The sequence below is a fragment of the Palaemon carinicauda genome, chromosome 14 (assembly GCF_036898095.1).
Source record: "Palaemon carinicauda isolate YSFRI2023 chromosome 14, ASM3689809v2, whole genome shotgun sequence".
NCBI classification, from domain to species: Eukaryota; Metazoa; Arthropoda; class Malacostraca; order Decapoda; family Palaemonidae; genus Palaemon; species Palaemon carinicauda.
Window position 1 is genome coordinate 51734917 of NC_090738.1, and position 20549 is coordinate 51755465.

Here is a 20549-nt window from a genome sequence, read left to right on the forward strand (position 1 = left end):
GATCTCTATTTAATCTACAAGATACATCCGGGTCATTCTTCTCCCATGGGACATTATTCCAAAAGCAATCTCCTGTCACAACTAAATTAGAACAAGGAGGTTTAATTGAATCTCTTTGGATTAAAAATAAATAAGGCGTGAATTAACCGCCACTGGATGGAATATGGGAAGCCCAGATTAAAGGATGGTCTAAAGGTGGAAGGAGATGGAGCCCTTTCTCCTGATTGGGTGGGAAGGGAGGTATAGAATGTAGTAGCAGGTACTGTATTATGGTGTTTGGCATCTGAAATGGAGTTGGAGGTGACAATAGAACATACTCAAGAGTTCTTATAGTTAAACCAGTCGGTATACAGTAGGTACAGTAGCGAAGGGGGAAAGGAGGGGCCTGGGGTATGGGTAAAAGCTTCGGCGTTGTTCAATGTCCAAGACTTTTACTTCTCTTGTCATTAATCTCGGACTTATCCCCGTAGGAAATAATGGTAATCCCTTGACAAAAGTGACTTTTGATGTGGATTTTCCTTTTAAATCCCTCGCTCACTTCCTTTCCTTCTATTCATTTTCTGTTTATTTTCATCACCTGTTCTTGTTTTTCTTTTTATAAAAACAGCGATTGTTTATCATACATGGAAATTCAAGTTATCGTATACTGTACAACTAAACATTGAATGAGCGTGAGAAAAATTATTATATGGTTTGATTTGTTGAAACTTGGATAGATAATTTGTGAACTATCTAGTTTTAACCCTTACTGCAGATACTTACCGGGATTATCTAATCTGGAAATAGTACTATAAATCGTCAGATGGAAGTGTTACATTGAATACCTTATCCAATGAAACATTTTTCAAACTCTGAAGAAAGTGTTTGCCTCGTGATATTTATCGAAGCTATAAAATATAACATAATTCATAGCAGCATCTTGAAGTAAGGTTTTTGATGTCCATTTTCCGCTTTTATACTTTACTTGTAAGATAAATGTAGGTATTTTACGACTAAGTTTTCTACATCTGTTTTGAACGAAGAAGCATAGTCAATATTACTTCCTCTTAAGCGGACTGATAATATTTTTCTTAATCAGGTTTAATGGGCTTCCTTGCCTTAATGTACCATATGTTCAATCTATATTGACCTCTTTATTATTATAATCATTACTATCATAATTATCAAGGAGTAATTTAATTGATTGTTGCCTTAATCTTTATTGTTAGATTTTGTGCCGTTTTCGATAGTCTTCTCGATTTGGTTTTTGGAGAAGTTAGCTGACACCTGAACATTCGAGATTAGCCTGGGATGAAAACTTAATTCTGAACATGTTTATGAGCAGCAATACTTACTATATTTTTTTTTTTTTGATTAATGGAAATATCTTTTATTCCCGAATTTAATCGAGTCGAGCTAGGTATATTGGGCTAGCAAATCTCCTTTTAATAATAAAAAGGCTGAGCGGTAATGCCTCATCCATTTTTCTTATAGAAATATCCTGTTCCTATCTCTTAACAGATATATTTCGGCTGAGAGGCAGGGGTTCGAATCTTTGCCCAGCCAGATGCTATCATCATAAATGGATTCTAGTGGATATATACTCCCAAGGTAGAAATCGGTATTAAATGCCATTGTTGTTGATATTTACACACACACGCACGCACACACACACACACACACACACACACACATATATATATATATATATATATATATATATATATATATATATATATATATATATATATTGAAAAGGCAGTAAAGAGCTGGTACTAACTGAAATTCTACTTTATAGATGGATGTAATTGACTTACTTCCCTTTGTAATTGATGGAATTGAGGTCTGACTTTATAATGGATTTAAACATGTCAAATTATTAACGTTTTACATTTTCCCCTTCACTCAGATGGTACCTAATTAACAAACTAAGTACACGAACCCCAGACTTGGTCTTTAGAGATGATGAACCTTAGGGAACCTTTTAATGTCATAATGCAATGTTGATCAGTTTCATCTATTTGATTGAGACTAAATAGATAGAGTTGCTCTTTGCTCGTGATATAATTCTTCAAGAACTTCAAGAAAATTCCAATCCAAGTCATTACCGTTTAATATTTCGTTTAACAAATACGTCAGTATGTATGTTCTAATGTTTTGTGTAGCAATTATAAATAGATCATATCAAAATATTAAAATTAAATAAGTGGTAAAAACATTTGCCTTCCAATGAAGAATCATAAATGTGCTTGTAAATTGAACAAAGCCATCTATAAATCAAATGATTTAATTCACACCACACAATGATTTTTTAGCAAATACTTAAAGCAACCAGCAAATAATGCAGGGAGTGTGTAATAAGATGCTGAGAGGTAAAAGCGCAGGAACCTCAGACCGTGGGCAGCGCCCTGCAGTATGAGAGAAGTAGGACAGGGTGTTATTTCACCAGCATGACCCAACACACGTCCCAGCTTTCCTGATATGTAATACGCTCCACTGGCTGCAAATGCAGTTGGCGGTTGCCATTATTTAGCCGCCTATTCTAGATTCCTCAACCCGCGAACCAGACCATGGAGGTTCAAAGACTTTTATTCGGAGACATTTACTGTCGAGTGACAAGTCTGGATGAAAATTTAAAAGTACTACAGGGCCCTGTGCAAATGGCTAGAGATATAATGTTTTTGTTACTGCATAATGTTTGTACGCAAAGATTGTTTTAATCGATAGGTTGATGTAATCTGGATATAAATGGAATGTTCGGTGTTAAAGTTTTCAAAAACAATTTTACTGTGCTGGTATTTCCTTCCAGCAAAAGCGTAACCAGATGAAATAAAAAGAGATTTCAGTTACTCTGTAAAATGAAAAAGGCATAGAAAATGCGTTTCCATATAAACTATTCTCAAAAAGTGGAAATCATTATTAACCATTATTTTGCAGACATTTAACGAGTAACTTACAAGATTCTCCTGTTAAAGAATAAAAAAAACTTCATTAGGGTGTTTTAATATCTTTACCAAACTATTTAATTCCCCGAGACACAAAGCAGTTCTATTAATAATTCACCTTGAATGGAGGAGTCAACAAAAGAATGCTTTACGGTAAATCTTTTTTTTTTCTTTTTTAGTATAAATTTCTCTACCCAAACCACATATCGTCTGAGATAAATTCTCTCTCTCTCTCTCTCTCTCTCTCTCTCTCTCTCTCTCTCTCTCTCTCTCTCTCTCTCTCAAACATTATTGCAAGGATAATTTTCCTACCATTGTTGAGAGTGTCGTTCACAAGCAGCAATTCATGGCCCATTGAGATGTAATCTCCAGTCAGTCCGCAGCCTTTGGTATGCAAGGTCCAGGGTCTCGATCCGTGACGTGGGTGCTTACCCAGGGTGACCCTCAGGTCAGACCGATCCCAGGTCTCGCTAATGGCTTCTTGCAGGTTCCATAAGGTCGGGCACGAGGTCACACTCCAACTGGAAGGGATTAATACGCTCACACTTCGAAAACTGGCTCTTCCTCGAGTGGCCGCGAAGATCACGCTGGAGGCTGATCTTATCACATCCTGAAATAATAATAATAATAATAATAATAATAATAATAATAAAAATAATAATAATAATAACGAAATTATGTAATGCAGTGCAAATTTCAAATGTAGAAATACAGAAATGAGAATGCTCAGTTCAGATGTTTAATTTGACAGCCTGTACCGATAAAAACAATAAAATAGATGCTATGTAGGCTATATCGTACTACTACTACCAGTAATAATGGAAATAATAATTTTGGAGGAGTAAAATTTCAACTGATATTCTTTAACTTGATAAAATAATGGTTTCGAAATTACAAAAGCTTAAAACTTTTATAATTTGAAATGCGTTTTCCCAGCTATTATTTACGAATGCAATAATACGTTTGTACAAGGGATTCATAAACACTAGTTGATAAAGATACGTACACATCCATAACCAAGGTTGGAAGCATGCACGTATGCATTCTACGAAAAGAAGCACAAAAGATGAAAAGTCTGAAAAATCGAGCGAAATTCGAAACTGATTGCCGCAATTACTCTTTGTCTCGTGCTGACTCCACCCAGCGATTCGGTCAGCCTTCAAGATATGAGAGATGGCGCTTATTGTTCCAGAGGCTTAATGGAGCGCTGGGCTTCGATGCACACAGACTTAACACTGAAACAGAATCATAACAGCTTACGGGGGCAACGAACCTTCACAGAGCGGATTGACATCTTCTGTCAAGCATGTTTGTTTTATTTCCCCATATCATTACTAGAGCATTTTTTTTCAAGTTTTATATTCTTTTTTTTTTTTTTCATTTATACTATGAAATATAATATAAAATCAAGTTTTGAGTATTTTCGGTAACAGAAATTTCGTACCCTGCTATAAACGTTAAACAAAATAAAACTACAAAATATAAAATAATGAAATAAGACATGCGCTGCATAGAAAGCATAATATAAGAACTGTCGGTCGTGATTAATGATGGGATTATATATTTTCATCACAACATTTTCTAAATCATCAGTATTTTCTTTTATATAAAAACTGAATTCTAAAAACACACGAAAATATCCTGATAAAGAATAAAATATTCAGAACTTTTTAGTTATTCTATAACGATAAGTAAAGCTCAGATAATATAATTGAAGATATCTTCACATATTTTAGTACACAACAGAAATTAATAGAAACGAGACTTTGGTAAGGAATGTATTCTGGATTGACAATTTTTCCATTATTCGTTTTGGTATAATAAGATACCGAAAAAGGAAATTATCCACAGAAAATACCGATGGTACGAGAAAATCGTTATCTGATGCAGACATCCTTGGTGTATATAATGTCTCTTTCTGCAAATGTTTCCTTTTCTGACGTAAAATAAAGTAATTTTGATTTTTTTTCTTCAAAGTTTTGCGACTGGACGATTATATGGAGACGAGAAAAGAACTTTCTGGAAAATTATGCCAACTTGATAATTTCCTTTAATCACTATAATTCCTATAACGTTCAATTTTAGAAGGTAAGAAATAACTCTCAATCTATTTTTTTATTGTAAACAGTTTCCTTCAGTAATGTTGATCAAGAAATGTAAAACAAATATAATACAATGTCTTATATTTTTGGGTACCTGCAGCAAGAAAAATACTTGATAAAAGAATAAAGATATTATATGAAAGAATGAAGTACATGCAAAAAGAAGGGAAAACCTACCTCATAAATATTGTTATTTTCAATAGCAACCATTTCTACTCGGTCGTTTGTGAAAACAGGGTGCAAAGTGTCAAGTGGTATTGACGCAAAAAAAAAAAAAAAAAAAAAAAAAAAAAAAAAATCGACATTAGCAAAACTCTTCAGACTATTACGGCGACTTTATAAAAGTTACAGCGGTTGATAGCTCTATTATTTTTAGATTGGAGATGATGTAACCATGTTTATCTACTTCAGCCTAACCTTAATCTACTGAGATGTCAGCTGGGTCTATTATCGGCATCAAAGGTTGCAATTAACTCAATAGGATTTTTTTTAATGCACAATTATCATAGTTGCTATTACGCCTACTGATGGCATAGATTTATTACCCAAAAAATTCTGTTATCATGTTTAATGGCCTTCTGCACATTGACTTTCAGGAGCTGAAGACATTCGTCGGTATAAGTAGAGAATTTTTTATCCATAGAAATTTTCTTCGCCAGCAGGAAAATTTCATTATATCGTTAGGAAATGTTTAGTATACAAGAAAGGAAACACAATTACTCCAGTATATATTCCCAATATACGATTAAAGACTTTAAAAGAATTAGTACCAAGTAATTCTTGTCTTTTGTTTTTTTACATGATGTGTACATCAACTTGCTAAAAAATGAAATCCCTCCAATTTAGGCACGCAAATTATCGTACTTTAATGTAATAAACTTTACTTTAAAGTTCAGCTGCAACGCCAAAAAGAAAATATTAAAACTGATGTTGTTATAAATGAGATCTTTCTTTGGATTCCTTGTTGTGTAAACAGTAAGACACTTCCTCGTGGGTTCCGCGTTTGATGCAGGGAAGGAAACACCAATTATAAAAGACTTCTCTTGGAGAAACATCGTGCCTCCGTTAATAGCCTGTTCTGGGCTACAGCAGAGAGAATTACAAGGATATACAAGGATTTTGGATGTCTCAAAGACTTTTTAGCTTATTCACGGAAACCCCAATTACTCATGGGTAGAGCGAATTAAGTTTGCTTAGAGAGATTTTATGGTATTGTTTAATTTATTGTTGAACTCTTTTAGAGAGAGAGAGAGAGAGAGAGAGAGAGAGAGAGAGAGAGAGAGAGAGAGAGAGAGAGAGAGAGAGATAAAATACAGTGGCAGTAATCAATCTTTCGGGAGAAAATGCAGTGCATACCACCTTAACATAATCAAAATTGGCGAGACCTCACCGAGGTAACCCTCACCTTAATGAGGTGGAGCTATTAATCATAATCATCTGGTATTCTCTGAATGTCTGTCTGTCTCTTTCATATCTAAACAATCTTTTTGAATGAATGATGCCAATATACAGAGTTGGCGATAGATAATACTTAGAGAGAGAGAGAGAGAGAGAGAGAGAGAGAGAGAGAGAGAGAGAGAGAGAGAGAGAGAGAGAGAGACTGCATCCATGGACAGAAATGTATATACTGTATATGGGTGTGGCGTATAAACACTCGTACACATTCATTAATTTGTATGCTTTGTTTGTGTGTTTTAGTTTGTGAATAAACAAAGACTAATTTATAAGCAATGTTTGCTGTATTTCTTTCTTATTTGCTATGAATGGTTCCATTTGTACATTTACCTTTAATATTTCAATCTTTTCATATCCCAAAATGATCCGCAAGATATATTAAGTATCTCCTGTCCCGAACTTCAAAATAAAGTTGTTATTATAGTAGAGGTGGCCTTCTATTTTATTTAGACCCTATTTGAATCTTAGAGCACCTGGGCAGGATACTTAAACTATGAAGAATGCAAAGGTGTGGGTAAGTTTCATGTATCCGACAAAGACGAAAGAATTAAGGTATGGCTGCCTACAGAAATACCCACCGATGCTAAGTTAGGGAAATGTGTCTCTTGAGTGGCCAGAACAAAGGGAACGAGGCACTTTAGAATCGCTGGGATTTGCGATAGAAATGAAAAATAAGATAACAGGGAACTAGATAAACAGCATTCTCTCTCTCTCTCTCTCTCTCTCTCTCTCTCTCTCTCATACACATGTACATTGGTAAACGTGAGCCGTAGGTAGCATCTAAGAGCTAAATTGAGGGGAGACCAAAGGCAACTATACCAACTTACTACATGTTTTGCTGTATGCATTTTTTCTCCTTTATCGTCTCTCCTTATTAGTTTAGGTTGTGAACCGACAAACGCATTCCACGTGCCGAAGTTTCAACATAATGTCATATGTTTGCAGTTAACATAAAGTTATTTTCCAGCGCAATTTACCGACAGAAAAATACTACTGTTATGCAAAGATAAAAGTTAAATGTGGATAATCCATTAAACTAACATATCTAATATAGGCAATCTTACATTACAATAATGTGTAACTTTCCTTCATAAAATCGGAAATGTTACTGTGATGTAAAAAAGAAAAAGAAAAGAAAAGAAAAAAAAACACAAAAACAATGAATTGTTAATTACAAATATAATTATATAACACATTCCTTTATTACTTGTGTGAACATCGCTGGGCTTATTCTTGTCTTAACCTCCGAGAAACATAATGTTTGATGAAGAAAACTTTACATATAATTAATTGAAAAGCTAATTCGTATATGAAGATAGTTTAAGTGTAATAAAAAATGAAGATGGTGTAAGTGTATTAAGAAATTAAATTTCTGTGAAAATTCTATTGCAACAAACATGCTTTCATTGAATTTGAAAAGAGAGAACTGGCTGTTGCAGTAGAAAATAAGATGATAGAATAAAACGGAATTTTCCAACCTGGCGTTAGTGCATGAGAGAGAGAGAGAGAGAGAGAGAGAGAGAGAGAGAGAGAGAGAGAGAGAGAGAGAGAGAGAGAGAGATGGCCCAATGAATGACTGACACGTTTCTTAAGTGGTTATTAAGCAGGAAAAGGAGCGCCCAAGTGCACTTGCTCCTTGTCACTAGCAATGAACACTTTATTTGTACTTAAAGCTTATTACTGACTGCGTTGGAAAATAAGTGAGATAAGATTGTGTTTAAAGACCTACGCAGTTTGAAGTTAATTTGTAACCTACCTAGAAATTATGTGGTGCTGTAAAGTAGAAGATTAATATTATGTGATTAAAACGTTAATTTGACTTGAGCCCTAATGCAAAAGAAAATATGTACATTTCTTACGTGCTGTTCACATTGATATAGTGAGGCAGATTCACGCAATAGATAAATGACAATGGGCAGATTTTAAGAGGGCATCCTTTAATAACAAGCTTTAAAATTACTTGATAAACGTTAGCACAAATGTAATGTAAAACAATAATAAATATGAGGAAATAGCATGAACAAGTCTGAGAAAGCAACGGAAGATAAATTTGGAAATAAACAAGAAAAAATGTTGATCTGAAGTAAGGTAACAACAGTTACTTATATACAGTAAACTTACAAAACAATTATTTTATAATGCAGAATAGTTCCATATTAACATGATGAAAGATGATAAAAGAGCAATATGAACATATGAGTCCAAGGGCCTCACACTATCGTCATATGTACTCCACATCTTTCTCTGCCAATCATTAACGCAATGAAGCTTTTTATTATTTTTTTTTTCACTCAAATATCTGAGTGAATGAAATCCTATTAAAATATATTTATGACATATTTCAACTGGTATCTTGAAATTTCTGTCTGATTTCACGATCTCGTTTTACAGTCTATATTTCTTATGAATTACTCTCATTCTTACAAAGAAATTTATGAATGAAATATTTTATTAGAAAAAAAAAGTTTTTATTGTAAAAAACTGTAACGACGATATAATAATATAAATGACATTTTAAGAGTAGAGAACCGAAACCTTGCAATTTAACCATTACAACCAAAATTAATCAGTCAAAGCGAACAAAGTTAGCACTATCTCAGTAATGCAGATATGTAAAACCGAAAAATCCGAAAATTTTCAGTGATGCGAGAGTTAGACATTTTCTTATTGTAAATTTTTTTTTAAGCAAACTGCGCTCAATTCTTTTCAGCTCAACCCTGCGTAGTAACCCAACAAAACTTTCGCTGGTGAAACATCTTCAAAACTGTAATCGATTTCCAAGTGTGACAGCAACAGCGTAGATGCCCCGATGATTGAATAGCAAAAACAAAGAAAGCGTTCCCCCCCCCTCCCCCTCAGCCGGGCAGGGGAAGCCAACTCACCCCTCCCTCAGTCCCAACAGGAATTGTAAAAAAATTCCTACCAATGAGTGCATAAATGCTAGGTGCATTTGAACTAAGACACGAGCAGGTACTCCATTAGGGTGATGATAATAATAATGACGATGGTAATAATAATAACAACAATAAGCATGCAAAGAAGAATTAGGAGACAAAATAGGAAAAAAAAATATTTTATCAGGATAACAGTTAATAAATATCGATGTTAATAATTTACATATATTGCTAGTCTAGGATAAAGGATTATCACTAAATGTTTATACTTTCTTTCGTTTGGAAAGCTTGGATATAGAAAATAACAATATCTTAATGTGACTGAGGATTCGTAGACTGCAGCTTCATATTAAACTTGAAATACTTCTTGTTTTAATAAACATGGATTAAGCGCATAATACATTGCCGAGAGTAAGAAATTGATAACCCAATAGGTCAAATCCTGAGAGAGAGAGAGAGAGAGAGAGAGAGAGAGAGAGAGAGAGAGAGAGAGAGAGAGAGAGAGAGAGAGAGAGTAAGTTTGATATCACTGAAAAATCATCCAACGAGACGGTCTTTTGACCTTTCCGTACAGTTGATCCATGGCGTTTTCATTCGGATTGCATCGATAAAATGGATTAGTTTTGGAAGCGCGAGTGAAGCATAGGTCAGACGGATCGCCTCGTTCCGTAGCCCCTCCATGATTTATTTCCTATCACTAATGGATGACGTGTTTGTGGGGGTGGGGATCGGGGTGGGCAAAACTGCCGCCGGTTTTTCATGGATATTATCGGTCGTTTCTGTTCCGGAGGGAACTCATTTTTTTTTGTCTTAGTTTTAAAACATTCAATTCTAATTTTTCGCGTGTTCCTGTAATTTGAATGTTGGATTTTTTTTTCAGGAGGTTCATAGTTTATCAGGTTTGTGGAAAAACTTTTTTTATCTTTCTTCTTGGTAACATTCTTTCATTTCTTCCTATTTCTTGTTCCCTTAGTTCTTCCTTATTGAAACAAATATTCTCTTTTCCGCCTAAACAATGGATATGACAGACAAAACCATTAAAATTGAAATCATGTTTGAAGTATCAAAGACGAGGTTGCAGCTCTGATCAAACCAGGGACTCCCAAATTTCACGGATGAGATGAGAAAGGAAGATATAGTATGAGGTGTTAAGAGACGGGGATTTACGACCTAATCAATATTCGGGTCATGATCTACACGAAAAGGTAAACAAGAACAAAGCGTTTTCGTTCCAGCCTTGGTCGTTACGTACCTCTCGGTTGTAAAGGGCAGGTAAGACATTATAAAGCTGAGAAAGGGACTGTTTTAATTTACACCTGCAACCGATTTCCATAATTGGAAAGGGTCTATTCATTAACATTCTCTCGATTTCTATAACTCGTTATTCTGAAACAAAGCCAGCGATTGCTGTTGCTGTTGTTGCCGCTGTTAGAATAATCTGGTCTTGTGTTAGCACCGGGATTGTCCTTTGTTCAGTTATTATAACAATCTATTGTTGGTAGATGAAAAAAAGAAACACAACTTGCGGCAGTTTGATATCATCTCAGAGGTACAATAAGAATTCACTTTAACACAAGCAAAACCCTTAGAAAGCACCGAGTACAAGAAACAGCTCCTGAGATGGGTTTATTAGGTATCCAGAATCTATCACGTGAAAGTCTAGATGGTCCTCAATCATTCTTTATGGCCATCTCATTGAATATCAGTGAACTATGATGATATCTAAGACACATAAACTAGGTTATCAGTAAGATGGCAATGAGATAGGCTTTACAGTAACGCATCAATGTGGTATTGCCATTAGAAATTACTCCTACTCTTTTGGAATTTTTTTCTCCATCACCGGTTTCTCCTTTATTAAGTTGAATAATTGAGTTGGAGAACTCACGTACCCTATGAATCCGTTTTGTTTTTAGAATATGCTGAAACAACGGCAAAATAGATTATAAGCGAAATGACCTTGAAGGAAATATTATGTTTGTGAATTTGTTTTATTACAGCATTGTTCAGATCTTAATAAACACTGGAATATGATGTAATATATCCAGGAATGCCAAGGAACAAAGTTGTAAGCTCTGGACGAAACTAAGGGTAAAAGAAAAATCTCTCATGCTGCAAATCAACTGTTCCCTTACTTATGAAATAATGATCAATTCTTCCACCTCACAAACAGGGTAAAAATCTGTTTTTCCTGTCATTAATGCATTTGCTACTAATCTTTCATTATTATTATTATTATTATTATTATTATTATTATTATTATTATTATTATTATTACATTGGCATTTTACACTTTTACAAGTAATTTTAGTGAAGACAGACTGTCATTGGTGACTTTGGGTAATTCTATTCACATAAGCGAAATAATTCTACCGAATCCATATTAACAGTATATCAAGTTTTTGGTAAATGCAATTATTATTATTATTGTTATTACTAACTGCTAAGCTACAACCCTAGTTGGAAAAGCAGGATGCTATAAGCCTAGTGGCCCCAACAGGGAAAATAGCCCAGTGAAGAAAGGAAACTAGAAAAAATAAATTATTTTCAGAACAATAGCATTAAAATAAATATCTCCTATATAAGCTATAAAAACTTTAACAAAACAAGAGAAAGAGGAACAAGATAGAATAGTGTGCCAGAGTGTACCCACAAGCAAGAGAACTCTAATCTAAGACAGCGGAAGACCATGGTACAGAGGCTATGGCACTACCCAAGACTAGAGAACAGTGGTTTGATTTTGGAGTGTCCTTCTCCTAGAAGAGCTGCTTACCATAGCTAAAGAGTCTCTTCTACCCTTACCAAGCTGAAAGTGGCCACTTAACAATGACAGTGTAGTAACCGCTAGGGTGAAGAAGAATTGTTTGGTAATCTCAGTGTTGTCAGGTGTATGTGGACAAAGGAGAATATGTAAAGAATAAGCCAGACTATTCGATGTGTGTGTAGGCAAAGGGAAAATGAACCGTAACCAGAGAGAAGGATCCAATGTAGTGCTGTCTGGCCAGTCAAAGGACCCATAACTCTCTAGCGGTAGTATCTAAACGGGTGGCTGGTGCCCTGGCCAGCCTACTACCTAATAATTAGAATAATGAATGAATTTTCATCTCATCCGAAATGTTTTTTTTTTTTTTTTATTCTTTACGTCAGCGTTGTTGATGTTCTATTCCAGTATTTCTTCGACATCAGTTTCTGGATTGTGTCTTATAAATTAGCTGTGATATCTGGTATATGCTCTCTAGATCAGGTGTCAATCTTCCCCGCTTTAACTTCTATATGACCTTGTAAAAATAAGCGTATTTTAAACTTGACTATTTCGGATGACCTTGGTACCTTACAACGTCTTTGTTTTCGTGCCGTACAATATACACGCCCCAGATACCCAAAGAGGCGCTCCAACCAGCCAAGAACGCTGCAACCCAGAAAAAAAAAATACTCAGTACTTGAATATCCTTTATCTCAGAAAAAGAAGAAGAAGAAGAAGAAGAAGAAGAAAGACTGCATCGGAGACTACCCTTGTAGTCCCATCAGTGAACTTGGAGAGCCATTTGATGCTTTGCAGACGAGTGAATCCGAGGGTTTAGATTTACTTGCGCCACGGCTGTCCTTCAAAGCTGCAGATTCCTAATGGAAATGCGATGTACTTATAATGGGAAGGCTGTGTTCGGTTTTTCCTTCACAGTCGCTACTTAACCCGCTACCTATTATATGATAATAAGGGTAAAGAAACGCTCTTGCTAAATGGACCTATTACGATAGAGCACTGACTGTCAAGATCATGTCTGCATATTCATAATGGATGAAACTAGTCAAGGCGTGATAGAATATTAAGCATTAAATCTCACAATTCTGTTAGATAAAAACTCTTACAAAGTGCGGCATTTTTCAGCCGAGCAGCCGGATAGAATTTATTCTCTAAGGTCTAAGCTAACCATCGTTATATTATCTATTTAGTGATTAAAAAACATCTGGCGTTGGTTACTATGGAATATTACAGAATTAAACGAGACTAGTTGCATAAAAGGTCTTACTACCTTCATCACGGCCGTACATTCTTAGATATCTTAAGAACTTAAGAAGGACAAACACTTTCTCTAAAAGTAAAGGATTTAACATAATCATAAGATTAGCTCTACTGCATGATGGCTGCTCACCCAACAGAGACAAGGACACGATTTGTTTGTGCTTTTCTTACAACATAAGATGAATTTAGTTCATAGAAGGTTCTTTGATTGCAATGCAACAAGGTCCTTCTTTTGCCTCTTTCTTTCTCCCTCCTCCCACCTACAACGCATACACAATCACACATACACACATATACATATATACATACATACATATACATATATATATATATATATATATATATATATATATATATATATATATATATATATATATATATATATATATATATATATATATATATATATATATATATATATATATATATATATATATATACACATATACTCTGTATGTGCGTTTAAACACATTTATAAAACACTTGTATATTTATTACATCCATTTAACAGTATACTAGTGTCAATTTATATAATTGAAACGTATCTATGATTCCGACGTAAACCTTGAATCAAAACTTTTGATTTATAAGATAAAAGGCAAAATGAGAAACTGGAGTATCTTCGAAAAAAGTAGTCGCACATACTGTAATTTGAAAATTCGTCAACTTATGTGATTGACAGATTAGAATCAGCATTTGACAACTTTCACAAACGTTTCTTAGTGTTGCGAATTTTGTTAAGATATATGTTGCGCACAAAATCAGAAAACACATTCCATAGTACTTGTTTGATTGAATAATTGAATGGCTATTATTAACCCGGAATAACGTTTAAAATAAGCATTTTAGATTATATACAAAAAGGGTTACCATAAAGTTTAAATGCCATTCAAAAGTATCAGGTGAGAAAATAGTTCTCCGTTTTATCTAATGTTATTTAACAGGGAGCTATTAGGCATTCATCTCTTATGAAGAAGAATATCTTTGTTTATGAGTATACGTATACACATGCGAGTGTAATTTTCTATTCACAGTTTCATTTGTTTGTCATTTATAATCATAAATATGTATAGCCAAATAAATATTGTTCTTTGTTAAATGAATTATTGCCACCATGAACTAAACATGATATACGAAACAAACCGACCCAGAAACATATATGAATTTCAAAGGCTTTATGTGCAGTCGGAGAATCACTTTTACCAACCACGCCCAGATTATGTATCGTTGACTAGGTCAAGTAAAGGTCCTTTAACCCATAATTTTTAAGGGGTCACACTGTTTATCACCCCGTTAACAAGATGGGGATATTTTTTTTTTCTCGAATTTTGGCCGTTTTAAAGTAGCTCTATTGAATCGTGTTTTATCGTTCAATCATAACTCGCATAAGAAAATATACATTTTCATTTTAGGAAGAATGTGTCCGAGACTCAAAAACATATCTTAACTTTTAAGGACACCTTTAGGATTCATGTTTACAACTCTTCCTATGTTAGACGGACGGAGCCTTTGTAAAGTATCGTACAAGAGAGATCGGATATCTCTTCAAAAATAACCTTCGCGTTTCATGCTTATGTGAAAATGTGGACAAGGGAGACCATTTCGTGAGGTTTTATGTGCTCATCTGGTATACTTTTTTGGAGGTTAAATTAGCCCTTGGGGTCTTCCACTTCAGATTACTCGCTGCTGTGTGAAAATGTCATGAAGGAGGAGGACCTGGTGCCATTGTGATAGGAGCGTCAAAAGGGCAACATGTCTTGACTGTTAGCGCCACACCTTGCCCTAATCCTTCTCATATGAATAAAGTGAATCCTTTAAGGTAAAGCTATTTTCTGAGTACACACATCTTAGGCCTGAAGAGTGCGGTGGGAGGGTGAAGTGCTCGTAAAACTACAAAAGGGGAGGTTTTAACGTTCGGGTGTTAAAAGTTGAGAGAAGCCACTCAATCGAGACCAACAGGTTTTTAGCACAACAGATTCTCGGCTCTTATCTTCTCTTTTAATCCTTCAATCTCTTTAGAGTTTCTTTCTTTTTTCAAGCAGCTAGACACGAAATAGAAAATGAATGCTTCACAAGCGACTATAAAAGCAGTCATAACTTTAAAAGATGCGCTTCGAAATTAATGGCTGGAAAAGATCCAGTTTTCTTCAGCCGGCCAGGTGTATACGAAACTATCATCGCAAGCGTCATCTGGAACCACCTTCGAGAGCCTAATTAAGGTTATGCCATTCCTTTCTTTGTCTGGGCTTGATTAAAACACCGAATGCCCCTTTCACGATCCCTAGATAATGGCCAAGCATACATCATAAAAACACTCTAGGGTTCTCATGTCCCACGAAAGCCATAAAGATAACTTTCTTGGTCAGTTCATGTGTCGTACATGTTCCAACTGTCTTTAATTGACATTATATAATCTACAATAAAACATAGCCATCGTGACAATTAATTTGTTCTTTTGGTCTTTCCAATAGAAGAGTCCTCAGCCATCTTACGTTACAATGAACATAAATTTCTCTTAACCATTTGTTTATTTCATCAATTGTCAAATCTACGAACGAGACGTAATCAGCTGTAATCCAATGGTCATAGCATATTCATCGTTACCAATGGATAAAAAATGCTAAATACCACTATTATTATTATTATTATTATTATTATTATTATTATTATTAGCTGATCTACAACCCTTGTTGGAAAAGTAGGATGCTATAACCAAAGGAATCAAACAGGGATAAATAGCATATTGAGGAAAGGAAATAAGGATATAAATAAACTATATGAAAGGTAATGAACACTTAAACACTTTAAGAACAGTAACATTAAAACAGATCTTTCATATATAAATAATTAAAAGAGACTTGTGTCAGCTTGTTTAGTATAAAAACATTTGCTGCAAGTTTGAACTTTTGAAGTTCTACGGATTCAGCTACCCGATTTGGAAGATCCTTCCACAACCTGGTCACAGCTGGAATAAAACTTTTAGAATACTGATGGAGAATGCGTGACTATAAGAATTTACTGCATGCCTAGTACTACGAACAAGATGGAACTGTCAGGGAAGATCTGAATGTAAAAAGATGGTTAGAATTTTGAAAAATCTTAAGCAACAGGCATAACGAACTAATTGAATGATAGTTCCGGAGATTAATATCTAAAAAAATTTAATGGACCGTAAGTTTCAGTCCAACAAACTAAGCTGAGAATCAGCAGCAGAAGACCAGATAGGAGAACAATACTCAAATCAAGGTAGAATGAAAGAATTAAAACATTTTTTCAGAATATCTCACAAGACTTTTTCAATACGACAATTTTTTTTTGTTTTATTGTAGAAGACACAGGTCTGATGTGTTTCTCAAAAATAAATTTTCTGTTGGGAACCACACTTGAAATTATAAAAAGAGTCATACAGAGTTAAAGAAACATTATCAATGCTGAGATCCGGTTGTTGAGAAGCCACTTCCCTCGACCTACTGTACTTACACTCATACTTTTGAGTTTTGTTAGGATTCAACTTCATACACCATAATTTGCACCGTGCATTATTTTAGCTAGATCTCTATTAAGGGATTCAGCAACCCCAGAGTTACATTCAGGAGATGGAATTGATGCAAAGAGAGTAGCATCATCTGCATATGCAACGAGTTTGTATCTGAGTTTAGTTCATTTAAAAAAAAATAGCGAACACTAAAATTGCATTTGCAATAAATAACTCGGTCACTCATCCCATTTATTAGTTATCCTTAGATAATTAGTCAAAATGCATTTTGATAATATCTTTATTGAATAATGATCCAAAACTCTCTTCTTTTATAGGTTTGTTATCGAGTGTTCTTTGCCACTTCTATTAATTCATTTAATAAACAATTACGATGGCTTACAAATACTTATGTGATCACATTTCTATTGAACGCGGTGGAATCATTTGAGTTATTTGAGAAGGGAAAAAAAGAAAATAAATTAGCATACCTTTACAAACGAAATAAACATACTCTCTCTGTACTGATTGTGATAAGAGTTTTCGCTGTCAAGATTACAACGCTTATCATATAATCCACGAGCAAGCAAATTTGGGGATCCCGTGTAATTTGCATTAGTCGGTTTGTGTAAATAAATGATTCAGGAAATGGGAAAAGTGTAATTCATGGGTTTTGACATCAAAACACAATTATCCTTTTGGATATCATTTATAGCATGGACGATTGCATTAGATCTCAGAGCAATTCTAAATAATCTGAAATCTTACGAAATTGTCACTCTATGAAAATCCCTTTTTGTTTTTCTATTATTTCGTTATCTTGATTTGGTGAGAAATTCTGTTCCTGATTTTCTTAATTCACTTATTCATATTTGATTACGTTTACTGTGACAAAATCAGACCATAAAAATATCAGCAAAACCCGTCAAAACCAACCACTGGGAAAAAAAAAAAAAAAAAAAAAAAAAACTCCTCGGTTGACTAATATGGCTACCTGGTGGCGGGATTGGTAAACACAAGAATCTGGTTACTATCGGGGAGTTTCCATAACTGAAGTACGCGGTTATACGGAACCCCATTTGTTCCAACCCTTCATCCTAAACCATAAGAAAGGGATCTCTCTAACGCCCTCCTCTCCCGCGTACGGATACCTGAAATTATAGCGTTCTGGACACTTCCTTCTCAGAGATGTCGCCCTCCAGACCTTTAGCATCTTAAAGAGATTCATCTCATGGACTTCGTCCGCTGGTATCTCCTCTTAATAGTTTTAATTACATATAATCTATTGTAGGAGTCCTGTAATTTACAAGGACTCCTGCCGGTAAAACCTGACAATATAAAGTACATAGGGAATATACCCCACACATACACTGCTAGAAACAGAAGGCATTGAATATACTCTCTCTCTCTCTCTCTCTCTCTCTCTCTCTCTCTCTCTCTCTCTCTCTCTCTCTCTCTCTCTCTCTCTCTCACAGAAATGGGAAATATTTTTACTATTTTCATTAAATATATCAACTCAGTATTTTGTGTAGTGTTAAACAACTTGAGTAGGTATCACTACAATTCTGTAAATATTGACAAAATTTGAAACATCTTTTACATGATGCTATTTTTCTTATCAAGGGCAAACTGGTTTCTTGATTAAACAAATTATTGTGTTGAAATTCCAAAGAAAAGCCTCTGATGCAAAACTTTGAATTTCAACTTGGCACTGAAAAGTGAGATCATTAAGTTTTATTATAGCGTTAAATACTTTGTCTTTGGTATATTGGCTTGCTGATGTGAATTTACATTTTAATGGAAATATTCATTTAGCGAGAGAGAGAGAGAGAGAGAGAGAGAGAGAGAGAGAGAGAGAGAGAGAGAGAGAGAGAGAGAGAGAGAGAGAGTTAGTCATTAACGAATTTATTACATGAGGATGAAAGGGTCTAATAACATGCTGTTTTTTGTTACTGGGAAGCGATTATTCGGTCTGAGACGGATGCCTTTTCCAGCGTTTTTGGGAGTTGGTTCATTGAGGCTTAAAGGGGAAGAGTTCACTTAGGTTAGCGAAACGTATTAAGAAAGCTTTTAAAAACACATCTCATTGTTGTTGAGTCATGAGTGAGTGCTGCCACTCAATTCTCAATAATTTCTATCTATTTCTTGTAATGATTTGTAATAGACTACATAATCGAACAAAGATCCATTTCACTAAGTCATATGACCAGGAGTTGGATAGATTTTCTACTTAAGGTTGAGCGATTGAATTTTTTCATATTACACACACACACACGCACACACACACACACACACACACACACACACATATATATATATATATATATATATATATATATATATATATATATATATATATATATATATATATATATATATATATATATATATATATATATATATATATATATATATATATATATATATATATATATATATATATATATATATATATATATATATATATATATATATATATATATATATATATATATATCGAAAAGGGTAATGATATTCTTGATTACTGATGAGTTAACAGAGAAAGGAGTTCATCAAAATATGACTTCAGACAGGCATGACAAGCCATTTTAACATCTATCGGGAACCGTATGCTGGAGAGAAAGTGCCGCAGATTTTCTTAGGTGCTGACAATGGAAATGTCAAGTCGATACATGAGAGATTATGAGGCACTATCAGAATTGCCATGTGTTAATATTTCAACTTCATGTAAATGATTTTATTATATTCCTATATATACATAAAAATCTAAATATCTAAGATCCATATAATCGTGTCCAAATTAGAGAGTATAAGAAAAGTATTTATAATACCGCAAAAGCAAACACATTTTGCATCTAGAATACTCAGCACCACAAAAGAGGAGGAGGTTAAGGCATAAATCTTTAAGAACAACATGTGATCTCATATCATCAGTGGCTTAGTTATTACAAGGAATTGGTGATTAAGAAAATCAGCGAACAGAAGCATTTGCCTTCGTTCTCCAAAACATTTTAGTCATTCTTTTGATGGAGTTCTCTACATAAAAGCAACGAAATCATTCATAAACTCACTGGTAATTTTGAATGAAATTAATCATGACCAACACTCACAGCTACCTTCATTATTCACAGTCAAACTCTCATGTTCAAAGAAGTCTGTATCATGGGAAATTTGATGCTTGTATAAGATCACTTGACAATTTCAATTGTTTGTGACTAAATTCGTCGCGTACATGAGTTATGGCTTGTTTGTGGTCATGTGGTTTCTCAGAAGCAATGTTAGTTTTAACGTCCGAGGTATTGTGAATTCATACTGACAACGCCTCGGTGAATAAACCGCAGCTCCATTTGCATATCGTGAGGTTCAAGAGAAAAAAAATAGGAATTCAAGTACAGTATCTATTCAAGCGAATGGACTAAATAAAGAGATAATGGATATGTTGGTCCCTTATTGTATCAACCCCAACACCCGGCAAATATGACTACCAAATCCATTAGTAAAATTGAGGACCACTTCTTCCGGTATCAATTTCCCGATATAAAACTTGACATGAACTCACATATTTCAACTATACTAAATCGTCATTAAATCTTCTTGCATTCAGTGACCGTCGCAGGATGTTCTCTTGTCACGTGTTCCTTACATTTACAAGCTGGGTAAATAATGAATAGCCCAAAA

General features: G+C 34.5%; 1 protein-coding gene across 1 annotated transcript in view; it reads right to left on the reverse strand.

The window, feature by feature from the left end:
* The window catches only part of LOC137653583 (calcium-activated chloride channel regulator 1-like), a 68107-nt gene that overhangs the window by 13153 nt on the left and 34405 nt on the right, over window positions 1–20549 (reverse strand). Inside the window, exon 3 of the mRNA XM_068387109.1 lies at window positions 3237–3534. Within this exon, the coding sequence (XP_068243210.1) occupies window positions 3237–3534 (298 nt within the window). The remainder of the gene's footprint in view (window positions 1–3236; window positions 3535–20549) is intronic.